The 25,821-nt window shown below is 41.2% G+C and overlaps 1 protein-coding gene across 9 annotated transcripts in view; it reads left to right on the forward strand.

The window, feature by feature from the left end:
- The window catches only part of pleca (plectin a), a 112,874-nt gene extending 89,363 nt beyond the window's left edge, over positions 1–23,511 (forward strand). For 8 of the 9 annotated variants that reach the window (XM_044052582.1, XM_044052577.1, XM_044052578.1 and 5 more), the window contains 21 exons: positions 193–547; positions 1,362–1,439; positions 1,614–1,775; positions 2,316–2,420; positions 2,520–2,615; positions 3,375–3,500; positions 3,629–3,781; positions 4,359–4,513; positions 4,607–4,733; positions 5,202–5,385; positions 5,539–5,559; positions 6,038–6,195; positions 6,771–6,949; positions 7,054–7,192; positions 8,343–8,699; positions 8,876–8,959; positions 9,063–9,167; positions 9,629–9,727; positions 11,336–14,683; positions 14,888–21,803; positions 22,657–23,511. In XM_044052582.1, coding sequence (XP_043908517.1) covers positions 193–547; positions 1,362–1,439; positions 1,614–1,775; positions 2,316–2,420; positions 2,520–2,615; positions 3,375–3,500; positions 3,629–3,781; positions 4,359–4,513; positions 4,607–4,733; positions 5,202–5,385; positions 5,539–5,559; positions 6,038–6,195; positions 6,771–6,949; positions 7,054–7,192; positions 8,343–8,699; positions 8,876–8,959; positions 9,063–9,167; positions 9,629–9,727; positions 11,336–14,683; positions 14,888–21,085 — 12,229 coding nt within the window. In that variant the 3' untranslated portion in view covers positions 21,086–21,803; positions 22,657–23,511. Of the gene's footprint in view, positions 1–192; positions 548–1,361; positions 1,440–1,613; positions 1,776–2,315; positions 2,421–2,519; positions 2,616–3,374; positions 3,501–3,628; positions 3,782–4,358; positions 4,514–4,606; positions 4,734–5,201; positions 5,386–5,538; positions 5,560–6,037; positions 6,196–6,770; positions 6,950–7,053; positions 7,193–8,342; positions 8,700–8,875; positions 8,960–9,062; positions 9,168–9,628; positions 9,728–11,335; positions 14,684–14,887; positions 21,804–22,370; positions 22,386–22,656 lie in introns of all 9 variants that reach the window. The other variant, XM_044052573.1, reaches the window with a different exon arrangement.
- Positions 23,512–25,821: the final 2,310 nt, after the last annotated feature.

A 25,821-nucleotide genomic window follows, 5' to 3' on the forward strand; every position in this document is an offset into this window, starting at 1 on the left:
AACATCACCGGATTTTATTGCGATGTATGATGAAATTGTTCCATCCCATTTCAAACATAAAGAAACATTTGAAATATTAATATTGTGGTTGCTGTGTTGATGTATTGATTTGTGTTTTTTATTTTTTTGATTAAAAAAATCTGAGAATAAATGTTTTGGCATTTCCTCCTAACTCTTATTTTCTGGCTCCAGAGTGTATCGTCTCCACGAGCGGCTGGTGAACCTCCGCAGCGAGTACAACCTGCGCCTCAAGTCCGGCGTGACCATCACGCAGGTCCCCATGACTCAGCAGATCCCCATGACTCAGATCCACACGGCCCAGGTCCTGCAGCAGGCCCCCATGAGGGTGCGGCCCGAGCTGGACGAGGTCACCCTCCGCTACATCCAAGACCTGCTGGGCTGGGTGGAGGAGAACCAGCGCCGCGTGGACGAAGGGGAGTGGGGATCCGACCTGCCCACTGTGGAGTCACAGCTGGGCAGCCACCGTGGCCTGCACCAGTCTGTGGAGGAGTTCCGCTCCAAGATCGAGAGGGCGAAGGCCGATGAGGTACTAACACGAAAAACTTAACAGAAACAGAGACACAGAGAGTTTATTCTCAATTTACTGACCAACTAGACTTAATCCCAGGGGAAATTCATATCCACAACAAATAACACACAGCAACAGACTTTTAAACAACAAGATTACAGCCCAGAACAATGCGTCAACACAACGTATGTGCTGTTGCGCCACCTACTGCTGAGATATAGGATCACAATATTATATTAAATTGTTTTTTTTTGACTGACTGATAAAAAGTAGTTTAACATGTCAATATGGTATTTTGATGTTAATGTTTAATACGTTTAATAGTTAGTACAGTTTTATTTATGATGAACATTTCATACACAAAGGCAGATTCAAGGACAGAAACAGAAAAAAACCCACAAACACAAAATACACAATTCATAAGCAAATACTGTTAAAAAACACTATTATATTTTGTTTAAACATTTTCTTTTAAAGTGATGTAATACAACACAGATGCAGTATACAAAATATATATAAAATAAAAATGTTAAAAGTAAATTGAAATGCTAAGCAACAGCCATGAGCAGGATATTTTTCTACCTTCAACACACCAGCATTCAAAAAACACTAATTTTATTTTGTAGATTCTTCCTCTTTTTGTTACTCGTGTTTCTTTAACTAATACAAGATAAAATCTACAATAACGTCACTCAATCATTGTGTAGGCCAAGGTTAACAAAAAAGACCAAAAGAAAGGATCCTGGTGAAATAAAGATAAGATTCTTTTCACGGATCAAATAAAAGGAGGAAATATGCTTCCTGTTGACCTGTGACCTCTCCTCTGCTCCAGAGCCAGGTTTCTCCTGCCAGTAAAGCAGCTTATCGCGACTATCTGGGAAAACTGGAGCTACACTACGGCAAACTCCTGGTAAGTTAGAGTCTCAAATGGAGAGAAATGCACACTTTTAATAGAAAATAACTCAACAAACGTCCACTTTCTGACCAAAGCTTCTTTGAAGACATTTTCATAACCATGCTTCCTTTCACCTTCTTTATGTTTCACCAAATGCATCCTAACCCGTGTCATGTGTGCCCGCTGCAGAACGCCTCGAAGGCTCGTCTGCGTTACCTGGCCGAACTCCACGCCTTTGTCGTCGCGGCGACCAAAGAGCTGATGTGGCTGAACGAGAAAGAGGAGGAGGAGGTGAACTACGACTGGAGCGACAAAAACACCAACATGACGGCCAAGAAAGACAACTACTCGGTACAGTAACAGTGTTAGATAAGATAAGATAGGATAATTCTTTATTAATCTCACAATAGGGAAATGCAATTGCAATGTTGCAACTGTGGAAATAGTAAAGGAATAAAGTAAACAAATAAATAGGTTAGCCTTAAAAACTTCAGTCAAGTACAGAAGCCCTGAAAGGCAAGTACAAAATTGATGTGAAAAACATGATATGTTCATTGTACATGTACCAAGAATCCTACGTTTCCATGTTAAAGATCTTAAATCTTAGTGTCTGTTGCCAAACTTCCCAGTTCATTCCTTGTAGAAAACATTTGCTAATCAACATACACACTAGGGAGTGGGCTAGAGTGGGCACCCCCTAATGGCCAACATCAGTATTACAAAAACAATCGAGAGAAAAAAAAGAGGAAAAAAATCCCTTTACAAAACCCTTGAAACTTGTTCTAAGTTTTCTTTAATAATAACACCTGCCTTTCGATGCTTTTGTAGGAAAAACAAGAAATAATATAGAAACATGTGAATTAAGAAAATGCTGTCTTTGTTGTTGTGCAGGGTTTGATGAGAGAGCTGGAGCTCAGGGAGAAGAAGGTGAACACTGTCCAGACCACAGGAGACAAACTGCTGAGAGACGGACACCCAGCCAAGAAGACCATCGAGGTAGAAACCATGACACCGCTGCACTTTACACTTCACTGGAGTTTAGAAATGTTGTTTTTTGGTTTTATTTTCATCATTTCTTTTTCTGATTTCCCTCAGGCCTTCACTGCAGCTCTGCAGACTCAGTGGAGTTGGATCCTGCAGCTGTGCTGCTGCATCGAGACCCACCTGAAAGAAAACACCGCCTACTTCCAGGTGAGATCTTTACTCTTGAAGGTTCAATGTGTAGGAATTAGTGACATCTACTGGTCAAACTGACTTTTCCGCTCACTCATACAACTCTTGAGCGTGCCATCAGGGAACTACGGGAGTCTTTACATACCAGAACGGATGTCTTTAATCTTTGATTGCACAGACTTTGTCCGTTATGGCTGTGCCATCATGTATGCAGAAACATGATGGCACAAGTCAGAGTTTCCAAGTTGAGGGGTTGTTCCTTCAACTGTAGCGCCCCCTGAAGTCTGCTTTTTCCACTTGTATAGTCGGAGCAACCACACTAACTCTGACATAGCATTCCAAGATGGCTGCCACTCATGTCAATAGTAAAAACACTCTGCTACGTTTACTGGTAATGTCACGTTTTGTCTTATTTGTTTCACGTTAAATCGGTTGTTCACATTGTGCTGTTCAATATTTATCTGTGGAAGTTATTCTACGTTACCTGTGCTGTTATCGACTAGTATTGCTAGCAATAGCTAGCCTGAGATATGATTGTGTCCATGTTTGTGTCCATCAACATGGACGTGGCGTCATTCTCAATGAATGGAAAACATACATCAAGCAAGGCCCTGCTCTAAAGTACATATACAGTAAAAGGCTCATTTTTAAAGCTACTAAAACCAAATTATTCTCATTCTACACCACTTATAAAATCACTCGTAGTTTTGAAGGTTATTCAGTATGTGCCTTTAAATTACACTTCTTATTTAATTCCACTGCTCCTTTCTCCTGTAGTTTTTCTCTGACGTGAAAGAGGCAGAGGAGCGGATCAAAAAGATGCAGGACACCATGAAGAGGAAGTACACGTGTGACCGCTCCATCACGGTCACGAGGCTGGAAGACCTGCTGCAGGACGCAGCTGTGGGTTCATTCATCACTGTCTTTTTGCACTTTTAACACATTCATTTACTGCTAACATGTTGAAGAGAAAAAACATGTCTGTCTAGAAATAGACAAATGGATTTATTCTGGTATTTTGTTCGACACAGGATGAGAAAGAGCAGCTGGCAGAGTTCAGAGCTCACCTGGAAGGACTGAAGCGAAGAGCCAAGGCCATCATTCAGCTGAAACCACGTAACCCGACGACACCATTGAAGGGCAAACTGCCCATTCAGGCTGTTTGTGACTTCAAACAGATGGAGGTGAGAATGAGACATAGTACATGTCCAAAAACCCTGAGACTATCTATGTGTCTAATGCACATCCCTGAGGGAAATTATTTCAAATTAGTTACAAATTTTCTCTTAAACCCAAGAAAAACCTGAGTAGATTTTGGTGGTCACTGTGACCTCAGAGTGACCTGGGCTGCATTTTTTTTGTCTGCAACTTCACTGAACCTGAACCTGACACACATCCTGGATTTTCTTTTTTTTTTATCTGAGCCCAACACACACCTGACAGGACAGTGTTCAACATCATGTCGTAAATAGTAAACTGGTTCTAAACAGAAACACTGGGTCAATTACTTCTCAGTCTCTGCTCATCATCACTTATTTTTACTCATTATACATCAATTTAATAAATTTTTACACTGTAAACATTTAAAAAGCTATTTTAATTCACCCTATTTTACCCTGTTTTTCACGAAAAGAACTGTAAATTACCATGAAAAATTGAAAAAATTGTTCTGTCCTGGATTTGTCCATTTCTATTTTGATATGAGCGCACGTAAATTATGTGACTGCTTGGACATCAGCTTGTGTGTTTATCTTCCCACAGATCACCGTTCACCGAGGAGATGAATGCGCTCTGCTCAACAACTCACAGCCATACAAGTGGAAGGTGCTGAATGACACGGGCTGCGAGTCTTCCGTACCATCTATCTGCTTCCTGGTTCCACCCACCAATAAGGATGCTGTGAACAGCGTTGCCGGGTGAGCGCCGAGTTAAATCAGCCAGAAAACAACACTTGCACACAAACAAAGAGACACACAAACACATGCTAATGTCCATGTCACCGTCCTCAGGCTGGAAGGAAACCTGCAGAGGCTGCAGTTGATGTGGCAGACCATGTTTGTGGACATGAAGAGCCTGATGTCCTGGCAGTACCTGATGAGAGACATCCACATCATCAAAACGTGGAACATCTCCATGGTAACAACACCTGGAAAGCAATTAGTGTCTTTATTTTGGTGTTATTGGTGTACAATTTCAAAATAACCTGTCATCATAGAGTAAATTAGTGGCTCCCAAAGACTGCTGTGACTTCTTTAAAAAGACTTCTTTTTAAAGAAGTCTTTTTAAAGTCGTTTCAAGTAGTTTCCAGACTACTTGGGACTGGCACTGGGAGTCTCGTCTAGGAGTATGTCCCCCCCCCGTGTGGCTGGAGTCAATTAAGAGTGTCCAATTATAAATGAGCAATGGAGATTGGGTTGCCCACCCCATCTTAGCTTGGTTTACATACTTTTCTCACAAATAATTAAGTAACACACTAATAAATTCTTTAAAAGCCCGTTTTAACTGACAAGTATTCACTTCAGAGGGATGAAATCTTAAAACGTGGTTTCCCCTACCAGCTTTGTGTTTTCATAACCGTCCTTGTCCGACCGTGTTCTTGTGCAGTTTAAGACTCTCAGGGTGGAGGAATACCGACTGGCTCTGAGAAATCTGGAGCAGCACTACCAGGACTTCCTCAGAGACAGCCAGGACTCACAGATGTTCGGGGCTGAGGACCGAATGCAAGTGGAGTCCAACTACAACAAAGCCAACCAGCACTATAACACCATGGTCACATCTGCTGAGCAAGGTATGTACGGTTTACTCCTTCTATGTCAGGGAGGTGCTACAGTAATATTCATTATTTTATTTATTTTGCACAACACTCGCTCATTCAATCAGTTGTTTTGACACTCAGTCATGGTCATTGGTGTGTAAGTTGACTGTCGGGTTCACATTACAGGCTACGTGCCACCCAGGACAGGTAAGATGCAGACGTTTGTGTGTGTGTGTGTGTGTGTGTAACACGGGCTGTGGTGCTGTGACGTGTCATGTCATTCTCTAACTCGATCAGCTTCATCTTCTTCTTCTCACTGATTTTTTTAATACGTCCTTTTCTAACTTGGCTCATTGTTGCAGTCTTGTGTCTGTGCATGTGTATCAGTGATTGATTATATAAATTAACAACAATAACAGATAATCACCACAGATCAATCAAGCATGTGTTTTAGATACAGTCACTTAATTACTGCTCTGAAGTTATTGTAGCTTCTTTGGACCAAGTCTTATGACTCATTTAAGGAAATAGAGACATATTTTGTATTTAACTTTTGTTAATAACACAGCAAAAAAAGTGATTGTGTAAAATGTTACTACTAATAAAATCATGAAAGTGATCTTTTAATTGTTTGATATTACAGTTGAATATTTACATTGCGTACAAATTATTTTAAATTAACCAGGAGAGCAGGACGAGTCAGTGTGTAAGACTTACCTGACGCAGATCAAGGACCTGCGTCTGATGCTGGAGGGATGCGAGAATAGAACCATCACGCGTCTCCGCCAGCCTGTGGACAAGGAGCCGCTGAAGGCCTGCGCCCTGAAGACGACAGAGCAAATGGTACGGTCAAGGAATAAATGAATAATCTTCAACAGCATTCTTCCACTTAGGCCCAACATTTCTCTAAAAAGTTCAGTGTGTAATAATTAGTGACATCTGGCGGTGAGACTGCAGAGAGTAACAGACTCCACAGCTCACCCTTCCCTTTCCACAAGCACATCTGCGAACTACGGTGGCCTCTACATGCAAGAAAGGATGGTGTTCTTTTTCTTTTGTATAGTAAGCTCTTTTTTAAAAATGCGAACCCTACACTTTTGGCTGCTTTAGCGACATGTCAGCACAAGAAGGCAGCCTTCTTACCTAAAAACAGAAACAAAATCATTTTTACTTTAAATTGATTATGCACTACTACAAGCACGATTATGGGTAGTGTGTTCCATTTCTACCGTTAAACCCTCCTAAATGTCACAAGATGGCCCTTTAATTTAAAGAATTTGAATCCTTGATCTGTAACAAAAAATGACAGGTAATACCTCAGCCCTTACTCTGTCCATCCACAAAGTTTCGTGTAAATCTGTGAGCTTTCATTGGCTAAAATATTACAAATACTTTTTTGTTTCCTTGTTTGATAACAGAAAGTGCAGACCGAGTTGGAAGGCCTGAAGAAAGACTTAAACGCCATCGCTGAGAAGTCAGAGGAAGTTCTCGTGTCGTCTCAGCAGTCCAGCTCTGCCCCGATGCTGCGCTCCGAACTGGACCTCACGCTGAGGAAGATGGACCATGTCTACGGCTTGTCTTCTGTCTACCTGGACAAGTGAGGCTCTGCTACTCTCTCTCTGTCTCTCTCTGAGCTGTGAATGCACACGTTTAAATCTACGCGGTTGTTTTTTTTACACATTGTAAACCTGTCGCCTTCAGGCTGAAGACCATTGACATGGTGATCAGAAACACCACAGATGCAGAGGACACGCTGAAGAACTACGAGACGCGTCTGCGCGACGTCATTAAAGTTCCATCTGATCAGAGGGAGGTGGAGCAGCATCGCAGGCAGCTCAAGGTACTTCATTCATATCTACATTTAACAGCTTTTGTAGATACTATACAGTAAACGTGAGACAGGCTATATGTAATATATGTACAATTGTGGCCACTAGCTCTTAAAATGTGTACAGCAATCCAAATTCAGAATATTGGAGAGCATTATTCCCCCTTCTCTACACTCGGTAATCCTTTTCCACAACAGAAACAGAAACAGAATTCAAAGCCTTTATTTCAATTTAACATGTTTTCTTCGTCACTGAAGACATTACATTACATGTCATTTAGCAGACGCTTTTATCCAAAGCGACTTACAAGGGAATTGAGTACAACCTGCCAGGGGTGGAGTTGAACTTGCGACCATGAAGTCTTTTGCACACAGGGTACCGGTCTTAACCACTGAGCCACTCCACCCACGTATTATGATCAGTTTATGACTCCATTTAAAAAAATCCTTTTAAGCTGCTGTGTGTAACTTTTAAATATAAATAAATGTATGTTAGATTCAAAAAAAGGTTTAGAAGTGAATTGTAATTCAGTTTAATGGGATAGACACCTCTTGCCCCCACTGGCCTCTGCACTGCTGGTGTATATAAAACAAATACTCCCTCAGTCAGGTCTGATAGTTTTTCTTGACAGAGCCAGTTTTCAAATGAAGCATGCAGAAAACACATAATGTTACATTGTTTCTGTTCACAAAGTCCAAACAACACCAAAAAACAACCTCAGGTTACACACTGCAGCTTTAAAATGTGGGTAGGCAACATGTAGTTGGTGTTGTTAATTTAAAAAAACGGAATATAACCTTTAAGCATAATGTAACTCAAGCAATCTGAGAGAGAACTAGACCTCCTTCAGGCTTTGTTTGTAGCCATGGAGAAATTTGTTAAGTGACAGGAGAAATCAACCAATCATTGGCCGTTTGGCTGATTAGATACACTCACATGGGCCTTTGGTGGAAAGATCACAATTCCAGCATTCAAAGCAAGCCAATAAAAAACAGAAATACCCGTCTGGTGGGAGGAGCTCAGGAAAGATAGTCTTAATCTCAGAACATTAGTATTTAATGACCTGGGTAAGAGATAATATTTTTGATGATTTCTAGTGATTCTGGCAACTCAACAATAAATCTCCACTGTATTTATATCATGTGTTCTTTTGTCTGACAGTCAATGCGCACAGAAGCCGAGGCCGATCAGTTGGTGTTTGACCGCCTGCAGGACGAGCTCCGTAGGGCGACGGCGGTCACTGACAAGATGACAAGGATCCACAGCGAGCGAGACGGCGAGCTGGAGCATTACCGTCAGCTGGTCAACAGCCTGCTGGAGCGCTGGCAGGCCGTGTTCGCCCAGGTCGATCTGAGGCAGCGGGAGCTCGACCTCCTCGGACGTCACATGAACTCGTACAACGACAGCTATGACTGGCTCATCCGATGGCTCACAGAGGCGAGACAGAGGCAGGAGAAGATCCAAGCCGTGCCAATCAGTGGCAGCAAGGCTCTCAAGGAGCAGCTGGCAGATGAGAAGGTAAGAGAAGACAGGCTGTGTATAGAGGGAGAGAGTCATGTAGCCCCCTGGTGGTCACACTGTACCATTCTCTTTACTCTCAGTGGTGAATATTAGTTCATGTGTTGATGAAAACCCTTCCTTTTAGTAGGAAGACTGCACAATAAATATTAAAAATTTTACCTATGTTTTAACAGAAACTTCTGGAAGAGATCGAGAAAAACAAGGACAAGATTGATAGCTGCCATAAGAACGCTAAAGATTACATTGATTCAGTCAAGGTTTGTTCTAGTATTTCTGCTTCACAAGAAATGTTACCTCCTGCCACGACTTCATTTGTCTTTGACTCCTGTTTTATCCTATTCCTTTGTTTTTTTGATTTAGGATTACGAGTTCCAGGTTTTGACATACAAAGCCCTTCAAGATCCAATAGCGTCTCCTCTAAAGAAACCTAAAATGGAGTGTGCATCTGATAACATCATCCAGGAGGTAAGTTTCACAAACAGAAGTGACGCAGACTGTCAACTGTCTTATGTTTGTACCCAAACAGTAGTTTGACATGTGGAGAAATATGAGTCATTTGGGTATCCTGTAATATAAAGCAAGCAGGTGTTAGTCTACCCTGTCTTAGCTAATTTAGCTTGGCGTAGCACAACAGGAAACAAGGGGAAAGTGCTAGCTTAGGTCTGTCTACAAAGTTAATTACTGTGAGTTTTTTGTCATTGCTATTATTACAAGGCAATTAAAAAAAACATTAATAGTGTTGCTAGCGTTTTGTTTTATTGTGTTCTTTAGTAGCAGGGACACAAATAATTTCATTTTTCATATATATTTCATATTTCAAAACAAATTAGCCCTTCAAACATCATAATGACAACTTTCTACTAAAAAAACGTTGTTATTTTAATAATCATTGTGTTAAACAGTCTGTGCCACTGTGTTTCGTTCAGTATGTGACTCTGAGAACCCGCTACAGTGAGCTGATGACTCTCACCAATCAGTACATCAAATTCATCATGGATATGCAGCGCCGCCTGGAGGACGATGAGGTAACTACAAACACTGAAATACCGCAGTCACAAACGACACTGCCCCCGTCTGTTACCTGATAAATATGAGAGAAATCATTAGTCATGAAACACTGTTGGCACAGAAACAATGTCTGATTGTGTGACTCACACACATCACATCCCCACTCAGACATACGTTATGTCTCTCATAATTTCACACAGTGTTTTAAGTCCAGTCATGTCACATAGATAAGTCTGACATGGGGATCAGCTCCACTGTCAGTCACATTTTCTCAGCTGCTTGTCCAAATCCATTAATTTGGCGTTTGCTTCTTCGTTTCCTCTTGAAATCACCAACACTTTGTGATTTGAAGGATCCAATTTTTGCCGTTACTTTCTCCCTTTATTTCCCTCTTAACTTTCTATTGTGTTTGATCCTTTTTACCTGCTCGCCAGTGCTTTGTCATGACGAATATTAATCACACGCTTAAGAGATGAATTAACTTCCCAAAACACAAGGTATTTAACCAAATACGCTCTCACTTCATATCATTCCACTCTGCAACAGATCCATGTCTGTCCTGAAGGGGAAGGTCCGGGATTTTTGAAAACCTTTATCAAACATGTGTATGAAACAATAAGTGGGAAAACAACATATTGCAGATTTGCAATATATTGTAATATATACAGTATATTATATATATTAGGATAGTCAGTGAAGCAGTAGCTCTATTTTCACTGTCTTTGCTTTAAATAAAAAATACTTTAAACAATTAGAGATAAATAATATTGTTTTTAAACATTCGGAACTTTCCCTCACTGTCTCCTGTGCACACAGATAACCATTTGTGCAAAACAGTGGAACTCATCTCGTGATATTTGCCACATCTGTTTGCAGAATCACAGTTATTTGCTCTTGGATTACGTCTTGTCAAAGTTGGCTTTGTGTTGTGTGTTGCTGTGTCACCATGCTGCTCTTTTCTTTTTGTTTTCTTACTCTTAAAGTTCAAATATTGACTTGCTATGATCCAAATTCCCCAAAATTTCTTCAAAAAGTTCTGTGCTATTTCTTAAATTCTTCACTGCGCTTCAGACCTTTTGCATGCCGTTTATTATTTGCTCCCTGTCCACCGTTTAATTATTTTCACTTACTCAAAATAAAGCAGCTAGTGGAGACCAAACAGACACATGCTTATTACCTTAAATGTCAGATCCTGACTTAACGAATTATATCAACCATTTCAGATACAGTTATGAAACTGATACATGAATATTTCTGCTGGAATAAAGCAGCTGCATCAACACACTCTTACTGTGTTTACAGATATTACACGCACACAGTTTGCTCTAATTTTTGCCTTTATCAATGAAAATATCAACACTGCATGAAATGAAAGTACAGTGTCATAACGTGCTGTGATGTAAATTGTCATTCTATGTGTTATACAATGAATAAACAATATTGTTATGCCCCAATACAGAATTCACTCCACATTTAAAGAAGGGTATTTGCTGTAGCTGTAACATATCTTCATGTATTTACATTTTTATGTAACATGTTTTATAACTACTTTAATACCAAAGATTTTAAGTTTTAAGTAAGTGAATTTAACATGTTCATAATTCTCTTTGCTTCAACTATTACAGAAAGCGTCTGAGAAACTCAAAGAGGAGGAGAGAAGAAGGATGGCAGAGATACAAGCGGAGTTAGATAAACAGAAGCAGTTGGCTGAAGCTCATGCTAAATCTGTGGCCAAAGCAGAACAAGAGGCACAGGAGCTGAAGCTGAAGATGATGGAAGAGGCCACCAAGAGGCAAGACGTCGCAGTAGACGCAGAGAAACAGAAGCAAAACATACAGCAAGAGCTGCAACATCTCAAGAGTCTGTCTGACCAGGAGATCAAGTCCAAGAATCAGCAGCTGGAGGAGGCGCTCGTCAGTCGTAGAAGGATCGAGGAAGAAATCCACATAATTAGAATCCAGTTAGAGACAACAATAAAGCAGAAGACAACAGCCGAGGCTGAGCTACAGAAGCTCGGAGACAAAGCTGCCGAGGCTGAGATGCTCAGGAAGACTGCTCAGGATGAAGCAGAAAGGCTTCGTAAGCAGGTAACTGAGGAGACTCAGAAGAAGAGGAACGCAGAAGATGAGCTGAAACGTAAGTCTGACGCTGAAAAAGAGGCAGCCAGGCAAAAGCAGAGAGCACTGGATGATCTGGAGAGATTCAAAATGCAAGCAGAGGAGGCGGAGAGACGTATGAGACAGGCTGAGCAGGAACAACTGAGGCAGATAAAGGTAGTCGAGGAGGTGGCGCAGAAGACGGCTGCCGCACATTTGCAAACCACATCAATGTCCTTTAATGAAAAGGCTACACAACTCGAGGAATCGCTGAAGAAAGAGCAAGGTACTGTCCTCAAGTTGCAGGAGGAAGCTGATAAACTCAGGAAGCAACAGGAGGAAGCAAACAAAGCAAGGGAACAAGCAGAGAAAGAGCTTGAAACATGGAGACAGAAAGCCAATGAGGCTCTCCGCTTGAGGCTACAGGCGGAGGAGGAAGCCCAAAAGAAGAGCCAGGCTCAGGAGGATGCAGAAAAGCAGAAGCTTGAGGCAGAGCGAGATGCCAAGAAAAAGGCTAAAGCAGAAGAAGCTGCACTGAAACAGAAGGAGAATGCAGAGAAAGAGTTGGAAAAACAGAGGAAATTTGCAGAACAAATAGCTCAGCAAAAGCTGTCCGCAGAACAAGAGTGCATTCGTTTCAAGGCAGACTTTGAACATGCTGAACAACAGAGGGGCCTGTTGGATAACGAGCTCCAGCGTCTTAAAAATGAAGTGAACGCTGCTGAAAACCAAAGGAAACAACTGGAAGATGAGCTGGCTAAAGTCAGATCTGAAATGGACGGGCTTCTCCAGATGAAGATTAAAGCAGAGAAGGTGACACTGGTGACCTCCGAAAAGAGCAAGCAGCTTCTCGAGTCTGAAGCAATGAAAATGAAACAACTTGCAGATGAAGCAGCCAGAATGAGGTCCGTTGCAGAAGAGGCAAAGAAGCAGCGGCAGATCGCAGAGGATGAGGCTGCACGGCAGAGAGCAGAGGCTGAAAAGATACTCAAAGAAAAACTGGCTGCCATCAACGAGGCAACTCGTCTGAAGACTGAGGCGGAGATGGCTCTGAAAGCTAAAGAGGCAGAGAACGAAAGACTCAAAAGACAAGCAGAGGAGGAAGCTTATCAGAGAAAGATGCTGGAGGACCAAGCTGCTCAGCATAAACAAGACATTGAGGAGAAAATCACACACCTGCAGACCACATCTGTGTCTGAGTTAGAGCGACAAAAAACTATTGTGGAAGAAACTGTGAGGCAAAAGAGGCTGGTTGAAGAAGAAATCCACATCATTAAGATCAGCTTTGAGAGAGCATCAAGAGAGAAGTCAGATTTAGAGTCGGACCTGAAGAAATTGAAGGGCGTTGCAGATGAGACAGAGAAAAGCAAACGCAAAGCTGAGGAGGAGGCAGAGAAGCTGAAAAAGCTTGCTGCAGAGGAAGAGCGGAAAAGGAAAGAAGCTGAGGAGAAGGTGAAACGGATTACTGCAGCCGAGGAAGAGGCAGCAAGACAATGCAAAGTTGCTCAGGAAGAAGTTGAACGCCTCAAACAGAAAGCTGCTGAAGCCAATAATCAGAAAGACAAGGCTGAGAAAGAGGCTGAGAAGCAGGCCATTCTGGCCAAAGAAGCAGCACAGAAAAGCACGGCTGCAGAGCAGAAAGCCCAAGATGTCCTCAGTAAGAATAAAGAAGACATTCTTGCTCAGGAAAAGCTGAAAGATGAGTTTGAAAATGCCAAGAAACTTGCACAAGCAGCTGAGAAAGCCAAAGAGAAAGCAGAGAAAGAGGCTGCCTTGCTCCGTCAAAAAGCTGAGGAGGCTGAAAAACAGAAAAAAGCAGCAGAGGATGAAGCAGCTAAACAGGCCAAAGCTCAAAAGGAAACAGAGAAAGTGAGGAAAGAAGCAGAGGAGGAGGCCGCCAAGAGAGCAGCAGCCGAGGCAGCTGCTCTGAAGCAGAAGCAACAGGCTGACGCAGAGATGGTCAAGCACAAAAAAGAAGCTGAGCAAGCACTCAAACAGAAGTCTCAGGTTGAAAAGGAACTTAAAATGGTTAAATTGCAACTGGATGAGACTGATAAGCAGAAAGCAGTGTTGGATGAGGAGCTTCAGAGAGTCAAAGGTGAAGTGAATGATGCTGTCAAACAGAAGGCTCAAGTGGAGGAGGAACTGTCCAAAGTTAGGATCCAGATGGAAGAGCTCCTGAAACTCAAGCTCAGAATTGAGGAGGAAAATCGTCGCCTGATGAAGAAAGATAAGGACAGTTCTCAGAAGTTACTCGCAGAAGAAGCAGAGAAAATGAAAAGCTTGGCAGAGGAAGCTGCTAGACTTAGTGTGGAGGCTGAAGAAGCAGCCAGACAGAGGCAGACTGCAGAGTCTGACCTGGCTGAGCAGAGGGCACTTGCAGAGAAAATACTAAAGGAGAAAATGCAGGCCATCCAGGAGGCTACCAAACTGAAAGCCGAGGCAGAGGAACTGCAGAAACAAAAGAACCAGGCACAAGAAAAGGCTAAAAAACTACTGGAGGATAAGCAACAGATCCAGCAACGTCTTGACAAGGAGACCCAGGGCTTCCAAAAATCACTGGAGGTTGAGCGAAAGAGACAGCTTGAAGTTTCCGCCGAGGCAGAAAAACTGAAATTGAGGGTCAAAGAGCTCAGCGATGGTCAGGCTAAAGCTGAAGAGGAGGCTAAGAAGTTCAAGAAACAAGCAGATGAGGCAAAAGCTCAGCTTCAAGTGACAGAAAAGCACACTACAGAAACTGTTGTGCACAAGTTGGAGACACAGAGGCTTCAGAGCACCAGAGAGGCTGACGACCTGAAGAAAGCCATCGCAGACCTCGAAAAGGAGAGAGAGAAGCTGAAAAAGGAGGCGGAGAACATTCAGAAAAAATCTCAAGAGGTATTGTCACACAAAGTAACCATTTATTTATAAGATAATGTTGCTAAACAAACTTATCACAGGAGAAAAGTATAGATAACACATGTAACATTACATTTAAAATGCAGTTCTTTACAATTGTTTGACTGCTGTTTCTAAAGTTGCTGCAATTATTTGAGTAACAGTAAAGTTTTAACAAAAATGTTCTTCTTTTCTTCTGAACAGATGGCAAATGCCCAACAAGAACAAATTGAGCAGCAAAAGGTCAAACTTCAGCAGTCTTTCCTTACAGAAAAAGAAGTGTTGTTGAAAAGAGAAAAGGCTGTTGAAGATGAGAAAAAGAAGTTTGAGATGCAGCTTGAGGAGGAAATCAACAAGGCCAAAGCCCTGAAAGATGAACAAGAACGTCAGAGGAAGTTATTGGAGGAGGAGAAGAAGAAACTTCAGGCAATAATGGACGAGGCTGTGAAGAAACAAAAGGAGGCTGAAGACGATATGAAAAACAAGCAGAAAGAAATGGAAGTGCTGGAAAAGAAAAGACTTGAGCAAGAAAAACTTCTGGGAGAAGAAAACAAAAAGCTCAGAGAGAAACTTCAGAACCTTGAAGTTTCCGCCAAACAGAGTGTATCACAAACAAAGGAAATTGAAGTCCAGACTGATAAAGTTCCCCAGGAGCAGTTAGTTGCCATGACAATGGTAGGAACATCAAAGAGTGTGTTCAATGGTTCTGTTGAAGTGGATGGAGTTAAGAAAGATGGAAAATCACCTTTATTATTTGAGGGAATAAGAGAGAAAGTTCCAGCTGAAAGGCTCCATGATATTGGGGTCATAACCAAGAAGGAGCTTGACAAACTGAAAAAGGGCAAAGTGTCTGTGCAAGACCTTGGAAAGACTGACAAAGTGAAATCATGTCTTAAGGGTCAGAACACTGTTGGAGGTGTCCTGACACCTTCCAAAGAGAAAATTAGTGTCTATCAGGCCATGACAGAGAACAAAATTAGCCCAAGCACTGCCATGATGCTCCTGGAAGCTCAAGCAGCTTCTGGTTACATTGTAGATCCGGTAAAAGATAAGCTCCTCTCTGTAGATGAGGCTGTTAAGGATGAGGTGATTGGCCCTGAGCTCCATGACAAGATGCTTTCTGCAGAGAGAGCAGCTACTGGCTTCAAAGATCCCTATACTGGAGACAAAATCTCACTCTTTGAAGCCATGAAGAAGGGACTGATAGAGAAGGAGCAGGCCACCAAATTCTTAGATGTGCAGCTTGCAACTGGGGGCATCATTGACCCTATCAACAGCCACAGAGTACCCCTGCAGACTGCCTACAAGCAAGGTCAATTTGACGAAGACATGAACAAGAAACTCACTGATCCCAGCGATGATTGCAAATTATTCATTGACCCCAGCACTCAGGAGCAACTGACTTACAAACAGTTACTGGAGAGATGCACCAAAGACACAGATACAGGCCTGCTGATACTACCAGTATCGGATAAAGCTGCTCAAAGTGAAAAATACACAGATATTGAGACTAAAGAAGTGTTGAGTAAGTCAAACGTTGCTGTGCCTTTTGGAAAATTCAAGGGAAAAACTATCACCATTTGGGAAATCATCAATTCTGAGTATTTCACTGAACAGCAAAGACGAGAACTAATTCGCCAGTACAAGACAGGCAAGATCACTGTGGAGAAGATAATCAAAATTGTCATTACTGTCGTGGAAGACAAGGAGAAGAATAGTGAAAATGCCTTTAATGGTTTGAGAGCTCCAGTCTCTGCCAACGAATTGTTAGAGTCCAAGGTGATAAACAAAGACTTGTTCAACAAGTTGAGTAATGGTAAGATAACAGTTAAAGAGATCTCAGAGATGGAGCCTGTCAAGAAAGCACTGCAGGGAACACCAAGCATTGCTGGACTATTGAATGAACCAACCAAGGAGAAAATGTCTTTCTATCAAGCTATGAAGAAAGAATTACTATCACCTGAAACTGCACTGAACCTCCTTGAAGCTCAAGCAGCAACTGGGTTTGTAATCGATCCTGTCAAAAATGAGAAGGTCCCTGTTGATGAAGCTGTTAAGTCAGGAATTGTAGGCCCAGAACTGCATGAACGACTTCTATCTGCAGAGAGAGCTGTCAGTGGCTTCAAAGATCCATATACAGGAAAGAAGGTGTCTCTGTTTGAAGCAATGAACAAAGGCCTTATTACAAAAGACCATGGCATTCGTTTGCTTGAGGCGCAACTCTCAACAGGTGGAATTATTGACCCTGTCAAAAGCTATCGCATCCCACATGAAGTTGCCTGCAAGCGTGGATATTTGGATGAGAAAATCTCCAAGACCCTGAACAAGAGCACTGATGAAACAAAGGTATTTTATGATCCTAACTTGCAAGAGGACGCAACCTATGCAGACCTCATGAAAAAGTGTGTCACAGATAAAGACACTGACCTCCCATTGCTCCCCCTCTCAAAGGAAGCTGCAAAGCCAAAAGAGGAAAAACAGATCACAGAGGCAAAGACTCAAGAGGATTTGAATCAAACAAGAATGGAACTGGAGTATGGCCCTTTCAAAGGAAGGAAGGTCACAATTTGGGAAATCATAAACTCGACATACATCACTGAGGAGCAAAGAATACAGCTTATTCGACAGTACAGAATGGGGCAAGTGACTATTGAAAAATTAATAACAATTGTAGTAACTATGGTTGAGGAAAAGGAAGACAAAGCAAAAGAAGCCATCTGCTTTGAAGGCCTTAGGGCACCAGTTCCTGCCAACTCATTGCTTGATTCCAACATAATTGACAAGGCTACATTTGATCAACTCCAACAGGGTAAAAAGACACCGAAAGAAATTAGTGAAACTGATAAGGTCAGGAAGTACTTACAGGGCACAGCATGCATTGGTGGTATCACTATGGAAGATTCAAATGAGAAGTTAAGCATTTATCAAGCAATGAAAAATAATGTTTTACAACACAACACAGGGCTCGCATTACTGGAGGCTCAAGCTGCAACTGGTTTCATAACTGATCCAGTCAAAAATATGAAATACTCTGTCGATGATGCTGTGAAAGATGGAGTTGTTGGCCCAGAGCTTCATGAGAAACTTCTCATAGCTGAAAAAGCAGTGACCGGATACAAAGATCCATATACAGGCAACACAATTTCTCTATTCCAAGCCATGAAGAAAGAGCTTGTACTAAGAGAACATGCTATTCCTCTCCTGGAGGCTCAGTTTAATACAGGAGGGATCATTGATCCAGTCAGCAGCCATCGTGTTCCCAATGATGTGGCCATTCAGCGTGGCTGTTTCAGCAAACAAATGGCTAAGTCCTTCAATGAACCCTCAGGTGACATTAAAGGATTCACTGATCCCAACACCAATGAGAGTGCAACTTACAAGCAGTTGCTGGGGAAATGCACCAGAGATCCCTCCTCTGGTCTGTGCTACCTGCCACTGACTAAAGTTGAGGCCCCTGCTCCAGTTGAGAAATCCTATCAGTGCACAGAGGAGCAAGCCCAAACAGAGCTAGCCAACACTCAAATTGACATACCACACAAGAGTTTTGCAGGCAAGAGTATGTCCATTTGGGAAGTCATGAACTCAAATATGCTTCCAGAGAAGGAGAGGCAGCGTCTCATGGAACAGTTTCGCCTGGGTCAAATCACAAAAGACAGAATGCTTATCATCATCATTGAAATCATTGAACAAAGAGAGATACTCAAGGTAGATCAGAGCATGTCATGTGATGTAATCAGAAGAAGAGTTACTATTGAAGAGCTATACAGTGCTCGAATCATTGACTTGCACACATACAACCTCCTCAAACAAGAAAAGATGTCGATTCGGGAGGTCATGGAAATGACATCAGTAAAACAGTACCTCTTTGGCACTGGTACTATTGCTGGAATTATGTCAGACAGTCCACCAAAGATCAGCATTTACCAGGCTATGAAGATTGGGAAGATTAACCCTGAAATTGCTTTGAATCTCCTGGAGGCTCAAGCAGCAACAGGATTCATGATTGATCCGGTTAAAGATGAACTTCTAACAGTTGATGAAGCTGTGCGCAAAGGACTTGTGGGCCCTGAACTTCACGACAAACTTCTCTCTGCTGAGAGAGCTGTCACAGGCTATAGGGATCCCTACAGTGGGAAAGTGATTTCTCTGTTCCAGGCTATGAAAAAAGACCTGATTCCTGAGGATTATGCATTGAGGCTTTTGGAGGCTCAGAATGCCACTGGTGGATTAATAGATCCTGAATACTACTTCCGCCTCCCCTCAGACGTAGCTATGCAGCGTGGATACATCAATAAAGAGACACTTGACAGAATATCTGAGCCTACTGGCGACGTTCAAGGATACACTGATCCAACAACAGATGAAAAGCAGTCCTATGCCCAGCTACTGAAAAGAAGCAGAGTTGACAAAGAAAGTGGTATGAGACTGCTTTCACTGGCAGACAGAAGACTTCTCTTCAAGGGTCTCAGAAAGCAAATTACTGTGGATGAGCTGCTTCGTTCACAGATTATTGACCAAAAGACCTTCAATGAGCTCACTGAAGGTGTCATAACGGTGGAGGAAGTCAGCAGAGACGTGAAGAAATTCCTTGAGGGAACCAGTTGCATTGCTGGTGTATATGTAGAATCTACCAAAGATCGTTTGTCCATTTATCAGGCCATGAAGAAGAACATGATCAGACCAGGCACTGCCTTTGAACTCCTTGAGGCTCAAGCTGCCACAGGATATGTCATTGATCCTATCAAGAACCTTAAACTCAATGTCATAGAAGCTGTGAAACTGAATGTTGTTGGCCCAGAGTTTAAAGAAAAACTCATCTCAGCTGAACGAGCTGTCACAGGCTACAAGGACCCGTATTCTGGCAAGATCATCTCACTATTCCAGGCAATGAAGAAGGGCCTCATTCTCAAAGACCATGGCATTCGTCTGCTGGAGGCTCAGATTGCTACTGGTGGAATCATTGATCCTCAGGAGAGCCATCGATTGCCAGTTGAAACAGCTTATGAACGTGGCTTATTTGATGAGGAAATGAATGAAATCCTCACTGACCCATCTGATGACACAAAGGGCTTCTTTGACCCCAACACAGAGGAGAATCTTACCTACCTACAGCTCATGGAGAGATGTATGACTGACCCAGAAACAGGCCTCGCTCTTCTGCTGTTGAAAGAAAAGAAGCGCGAGAGGAAGACGTCATCCAAGTCTTCTGTGCGTAAACGTAGGGTCGTCATTGTTGATCCGGAGACTGGTAAAGAAATGTCTGTGTATGAGGCCTATCAGAAAGGGCTCATTGACCACCAGACATATCTAGAGCTTTCAGAACAAGAGTGTGAATGGGAAGAAATCACCAGCACTTCATCCGATGGAGTTGTGAAATCCATGATCATTGACAGGCGGTCAGGTCGCCAGTATGACATTGATGATGCAATCTCACGGGGTCTGATTGACAAGTCAGCACTCGATCAGTACCGAGCAGGAAGTCTGTCCATCACAGAGTTTGCAGACATGTTGTCTGGAAACATGAGTGGAAGTAGATCACGGTCCTCCTCCTTTGGCTCATCTTCCTCCTACACCATGAGCCCAGTACCTTCCATAAAAACACCAGCAACCGTATGGAATGATCCAACAGAGGAGACTGGCCCTGTCGCTGGAATCTTAGACACAGAAACACTGGAGAAGGTGTCCGTCACGGAGGCTATTCACAGGAACCTTGTAGACAATATAACCGGTCAGAGGTTGCTGGAAGCTCAGGCCTGCACTGGAGGCATCCTCGACCCAAATACTGGAGAGAAGTTCTCTGTTGCTGATGCAATGAATAAAGGGCTTGTGGATAAGATTATGGTGGACCGCATCAATCTAGCCCAGAAGGCTTACAATGGATTTGAAGATCCTAGAACAAAAACAAAAATGTCTGCTGCCCAAGCTCTTAAGAAAGGCTGGCTCTACTATGAGGCTGGACAGCGATTCCTGGAGGTCCAGTATCTCACTGGTGGTTTAATTGATCCAGATGCCACCGGGAGAGTCTCTGTAGATGAGGCTGTGAAGAAAGGCACCTTAGATGCACGTACTGCACAGAAGTTACGAGATGTTAGTGCTTACTCAAAATACCTCACATGCCCCAAAACCAAGCTGAAGATCTCATACAAGGATGCGATGGAAAGGAGCATGATAGAGGAAGGGACTGGTCTGAGACTACTTGAAGCATCGTCCCAGTCTAGTAAAGGCCTTTATAGTCCCTATAGCATCAGTGGGTCTGGTTCAGGTGCTGGGTCACGGTCTGGTTCAAGAAGCGGATCCAGGTCAGGCTCCAGAAGAGGCAGCTTTGATGCCACAGGATCGAGTTTCACCACCACCTTCTCCTCTTCCTCCTACAGTTCACCCAGCTACAGCCGTCGATACTGATGAGTCCAAACGCCAAGGAATGCTAATCTAAGGAAACGAAACACTATAAACCACAGTTCTCACCAGATGCCTAATTCTCAGTGGAATAAAGACTGCCTTTATTCTGCTCTGCATGTGGTAGTTACACAATACATTTGATATCAGTTACATTTTTTTGTATATTTTACATTTGCTTTTAGCTATCATATAAAATGTTGATAACCAAACTGTAAGCACTTAAGAGTATGTAACAGCAGCATTATTTTAGTGTACATTTTTTTTTAAATTCACTATCCTACACATTAATTTTACCACAAACGTACATTTATTTCCCTGGTTGGTAAAGATAACCAAATTGGTTGTACAATAAAACACATCTTCTGAACAAGCTTTTAAAGAAAGATAAAAATCCACTCTGCAGAGCAGAATAAGGAGTCTGTCTCCTGAAGTTGAACCACACTACAGAGTGTCTGCTTTAAGAAGGCCAAGCTTCAAGATCTTTCCTCTTCTGGGCTCCACTGCCTCGTGTAATCTGAAAAATAACAGAAATCAAAAAACCCTGGAGCTGCAGCAACATGCCTAACCTTTGTGAAATAATCTCCCAAAGAACAAACTCACACAACTGAATATGTAGCCTCTTCTGACCATTAACACCATCTGACTGAGTTTCTGGACTGACTGAACATCCAACGTCAAGACAAACACATACAACTCCCAGCGTTTTTGGACATTTAAAAAGGTACGTGAAGACATGATTTACCTTTTAGTTCAAGACCATGGGCCACATGCATCCCATCAATTGATTTTATGAACTGTAAATATTGTGTTACATGTTAAAACAAACACTTTTATTTTGAAATATTGTCATTGTAATATCATGATGTAGTTTTAAGCTTACATAGAGCCCACATTGGACTTTGTTTTCTGCCTTGTCCACACGTTGCCAGGTATTTGTAGTCTGATCTTTTCTGCCGTAAACCTGGAGTTTTTTCTCCACTGTCCAGCGTTTTTGGAAATGATTGAAAATGAAAGAGGCCCCGTTTTCCCTATTTCATCCATCAAATGTGATGTTGTTATTGTAGTTATTTTAAGATGAAAATAGTTGCAAATAGTTGTCTTGTAATAATTACATTTTAGCAATTATAACAATAAAGTATCTTAAACTGCCATTAATCTCACTTTACTGCATTTAATATCCACCACCTACTATTCTGAAGTTCAAATCACACTCCAACCTTTCTGATTAAAATTACTTTATCTGTTTTTTTTCTATTCCCATGTTGGGCGATTGTGCGTCTGCGTCCAGGAAGTTGAAGTTGGAGTGAGTTTATCACTTTTTCACCAGCATTTATTGTTATGGCGTAAACGTAATGCGTCACAGGGCAAAAATGCCCTTTTCTCCATCCACACATATGTAAACAGTAAACCCGGAGTTTTCAGTGGCATAAAAACTCCATTTACATGTGGACGGAAAAACAAAACGCAGTAAAAAAAACCAGACCAGATTAGGTAGTCTGTTTTAATCCAGTGACAATTTAGTTGTAATTCCTTTGCTTTTGTGGTTGTGAATCTCTAATGTTTCTCTGTTCCAGGTTCTTGTCTTCACGGATCATCTCGTCTCCAGCTCTTCTCAGACGTCTTCCAGAGACCCATCAGCACTGACCTGCTGTCGTCAGCCATTTTTTTGCAATAGTACACTTAACTCTTCCAGTAGATTATGTTATAGAAAACGTGGACCATATTCTGAAACTCGCATCTAACCCGTGAACACATTTAAAGGCCTAATCCGTGCTTTGTAAGTGCCTGCAAAATACCGTTTGACGTGGAGCGGTATAAGATGGTGCGGTGGTTTCCACTGCAGACTGACTCATGCATGACTGAAAGAGCAATGCTACTTATAACTGTACTTTAACTGTTATCAGGTAATCCTTTTTACATCACTACGTCACAATCTAACTCTAAAAGAAAAAGACTAACAGTTCATTTCAGTGGTTTATGAATGTGTAATAGGTAAAAATGTGCTTTTATTTGAACAGTTTTTCTTTCACAGACAGGTATACGTACGTACTGTATATTGATGATTATGTCGAGCACTGTTGCTTCAAAAAAAGCCATGAATTTGAACATTTCTTTGAGAAAGATCTTAAAGCTTTTGCCGCCAGACCCAGTATTTCTATTTTCCCGCCACACGTACTTGTTTTGGTTTGAAATGTAAAGCGACGGTTGAAACCTACAGTATATATCGTTTTATTTTCGTACTCCGCTTTGCATGTTTTACTAACATTTATTCATTAAAGTGTTTATTTTATCGTTTCAGAAAAAACAGGTTTGAAGGATGTATTTTACTGAGGGTCAAGCCTTGTTCAAAATGGTGTATTTATATTAAAATGGTGACAAGGAATTTTATTGTAACGCCTTTACGCAGTGTAAATAAACATGGAAATGATTTTGGCTCTGTCGAGTGTCTTCACTGAGCCCTCAGCGTTTGTTTTTAATCTGCATACAGTAAATCTCAAGTAAACACTACATGACTTCAGCTTAAGTCTCTGAATAATTGAGTCACACTTTTATGATCCAGTCAACAATTATAATTATAACATAATATCATGGGCTCAATAAAGTATATTAAACTGACAATTGAATGTGATAACATTAAACAATGCTCTGATAACAACAATTTATTATTATTCCTAATTAGTCACAAGCACTGTTTTTAAAGGAAGAGGACAATTTTTTTCATTCTATAACGAGACGCAAGTTTGACAGCAAGTTCTACATCTGCTGTCTGTCTGTCCTTCTATTCTGTCTGTCTGTCAGTCAGTCTTTCTTTCCTACAGTGTACATACATTTACACCTATTATGTGTAAATGTATATGTAAATGGCTCTATTATTTATAACAATATAATAATAATAATTATTATTATAAATACAGCACACAGACACGTGTATTGACAGTTTTAAACTCAGTGTGGTTTTATTCATATTTATGTGTTTATTATATTCAGTGTATCTTATTAAACAGACAAACATGTTTTTTTATTGATTCTCACAGGTGCTGTAGGTTTTTTTTTTTTTAAGTGATTGTGGGTTATTTTTTCTTTTTTTTCTTTTCTTTTTTAATAGTGTGGAACGAGCTGTTGATTGGTCAGTAAAAATCTTCCGACGTGTGAGAAAGTAACAAATGAAACAAAGTAAATGATGAAGAGTCTGCACCTGCTCTAACACACACACACACACACACACATCCACAGACACACACACAGAGCAGCAGCAGCAGCAGCAGCAGCAGCAGCAGCAGCAGCAGCAGCAGCAGCAGCAGCAGCAGCAGCAGCAGCAGCAGCAGCAGCAATCAGATTCTGGCTGAAGATTTCTTAATAGTTAGTTATTAGAGTTGGTGACCTTGCTCCATGTCTGTGTCGAAGCCCCGCCGGCAGCTGAAATGCTCCCGCTGCCGTCACCATGGTTTCGTCGTCCCGCAGAAAGGACATGTCCGACTGTGTCCCTTCTTACAGTGCGGGTGCTGGAAGTGTCAACTGATCACGCAGCGGACTCGTCTCACTGTCCAGCAGAGGAACCTGAGCAGAGTTAGAAGACCCGGTCCTCCCGCCGCTGAGGACACCTCCAGCACCGGACCTTCACCTGCACAGATGCTGCGGCCCCGGGCTGCGGAAGCCGCGGAGAGAAGCGCGGACACCGGCGACCATCCGCTGGATCTCCGCCGCAAACCTGAGGCCGGAGCAGAGATTCCAGAGATGCTGACCTTCACTTCCACACAACTGCCTTCAACTTTCAGTAAGTTATTAGAAACTTATAATTATCATCATTATTATTATTATTATTATTATTATTATTATTATTATTATTATTATTATTATTATTATTATTATTATTGTTATTATTAATAAAATAGTTGGCAGTTAATTTAGTAATGATGTATCTAAATAAATAAATAAATGATCATGTTGATATGTATTTTACACATTTTTCTTAAACTCAAAATGTTTTCCTTTTTTATAGAATTAAAAGAGATCGTTTAAATATCTAACGTCTGAACATGACAATTTACTAATTATAGTTGAATTATTATAGTTCGAAAATAAGAAATTAGTTAAATTTGCAAAGACAGAAAATGTTAGTTTAATTAAAAGACAATTTCACATTAAAAAGGAAAAAAAGAAAATTCATAGCAAGACGGATTTGTGACTTTTTATTCATGAAGACAACAAAGTTTGACCAAACTGCGCCTGAAAATGTGGATGTATCTTTGTTCATAAATACCATTAAGAGTAATAATCATATTTACATTTAATTACATTTATTTTAATGAATTAAAATTATTTGTGATGCTTTAGTTTAGATTTATCTAAGTAAACAAATAGCAGGAGATCTTAATAGTTAATTAACTAATTTATTAATTCATTAAATATTAATATAATAAACTGTTACTTGGAGAAAACGTAACAGTCATCAAATATTATTATTCAATTATAATAATTAGAATCACTTAAATATAAAATAATTAGTAATTACATTTTTTTTAATTACTAATTAAATTTTTCTATTAACGGTTGATATGTTGTGGGGTGTGTCACTGTGGTTTAAGAACAGGAATAAGTTAATATTTGTTTCTCATTAATGCATAAACTATGTAACAATAATAATAATAATTTGACATGATTGTTGTCTGAAGTAGTTAAATCTGTTCAATGAATAATTCAACTTTTCATTTTTGTTTTATTTTTCTATTTGAGTAGAG

Source organism: Solea senegalensis, linkage group LG20, assembly GCF_019176455.1.
Source record: "Solea senegalensis isolate Sse05_10M linkage group LG20, IFAPA_SoseM_1, whole genome shotgun sequence".
NCBI classification, from domain to species: Eukaryota; Metazoa; Chordata; class Actinopteri; order Pleuronectiformes; family Soleidae; genus Solea; species Solea senegalensis.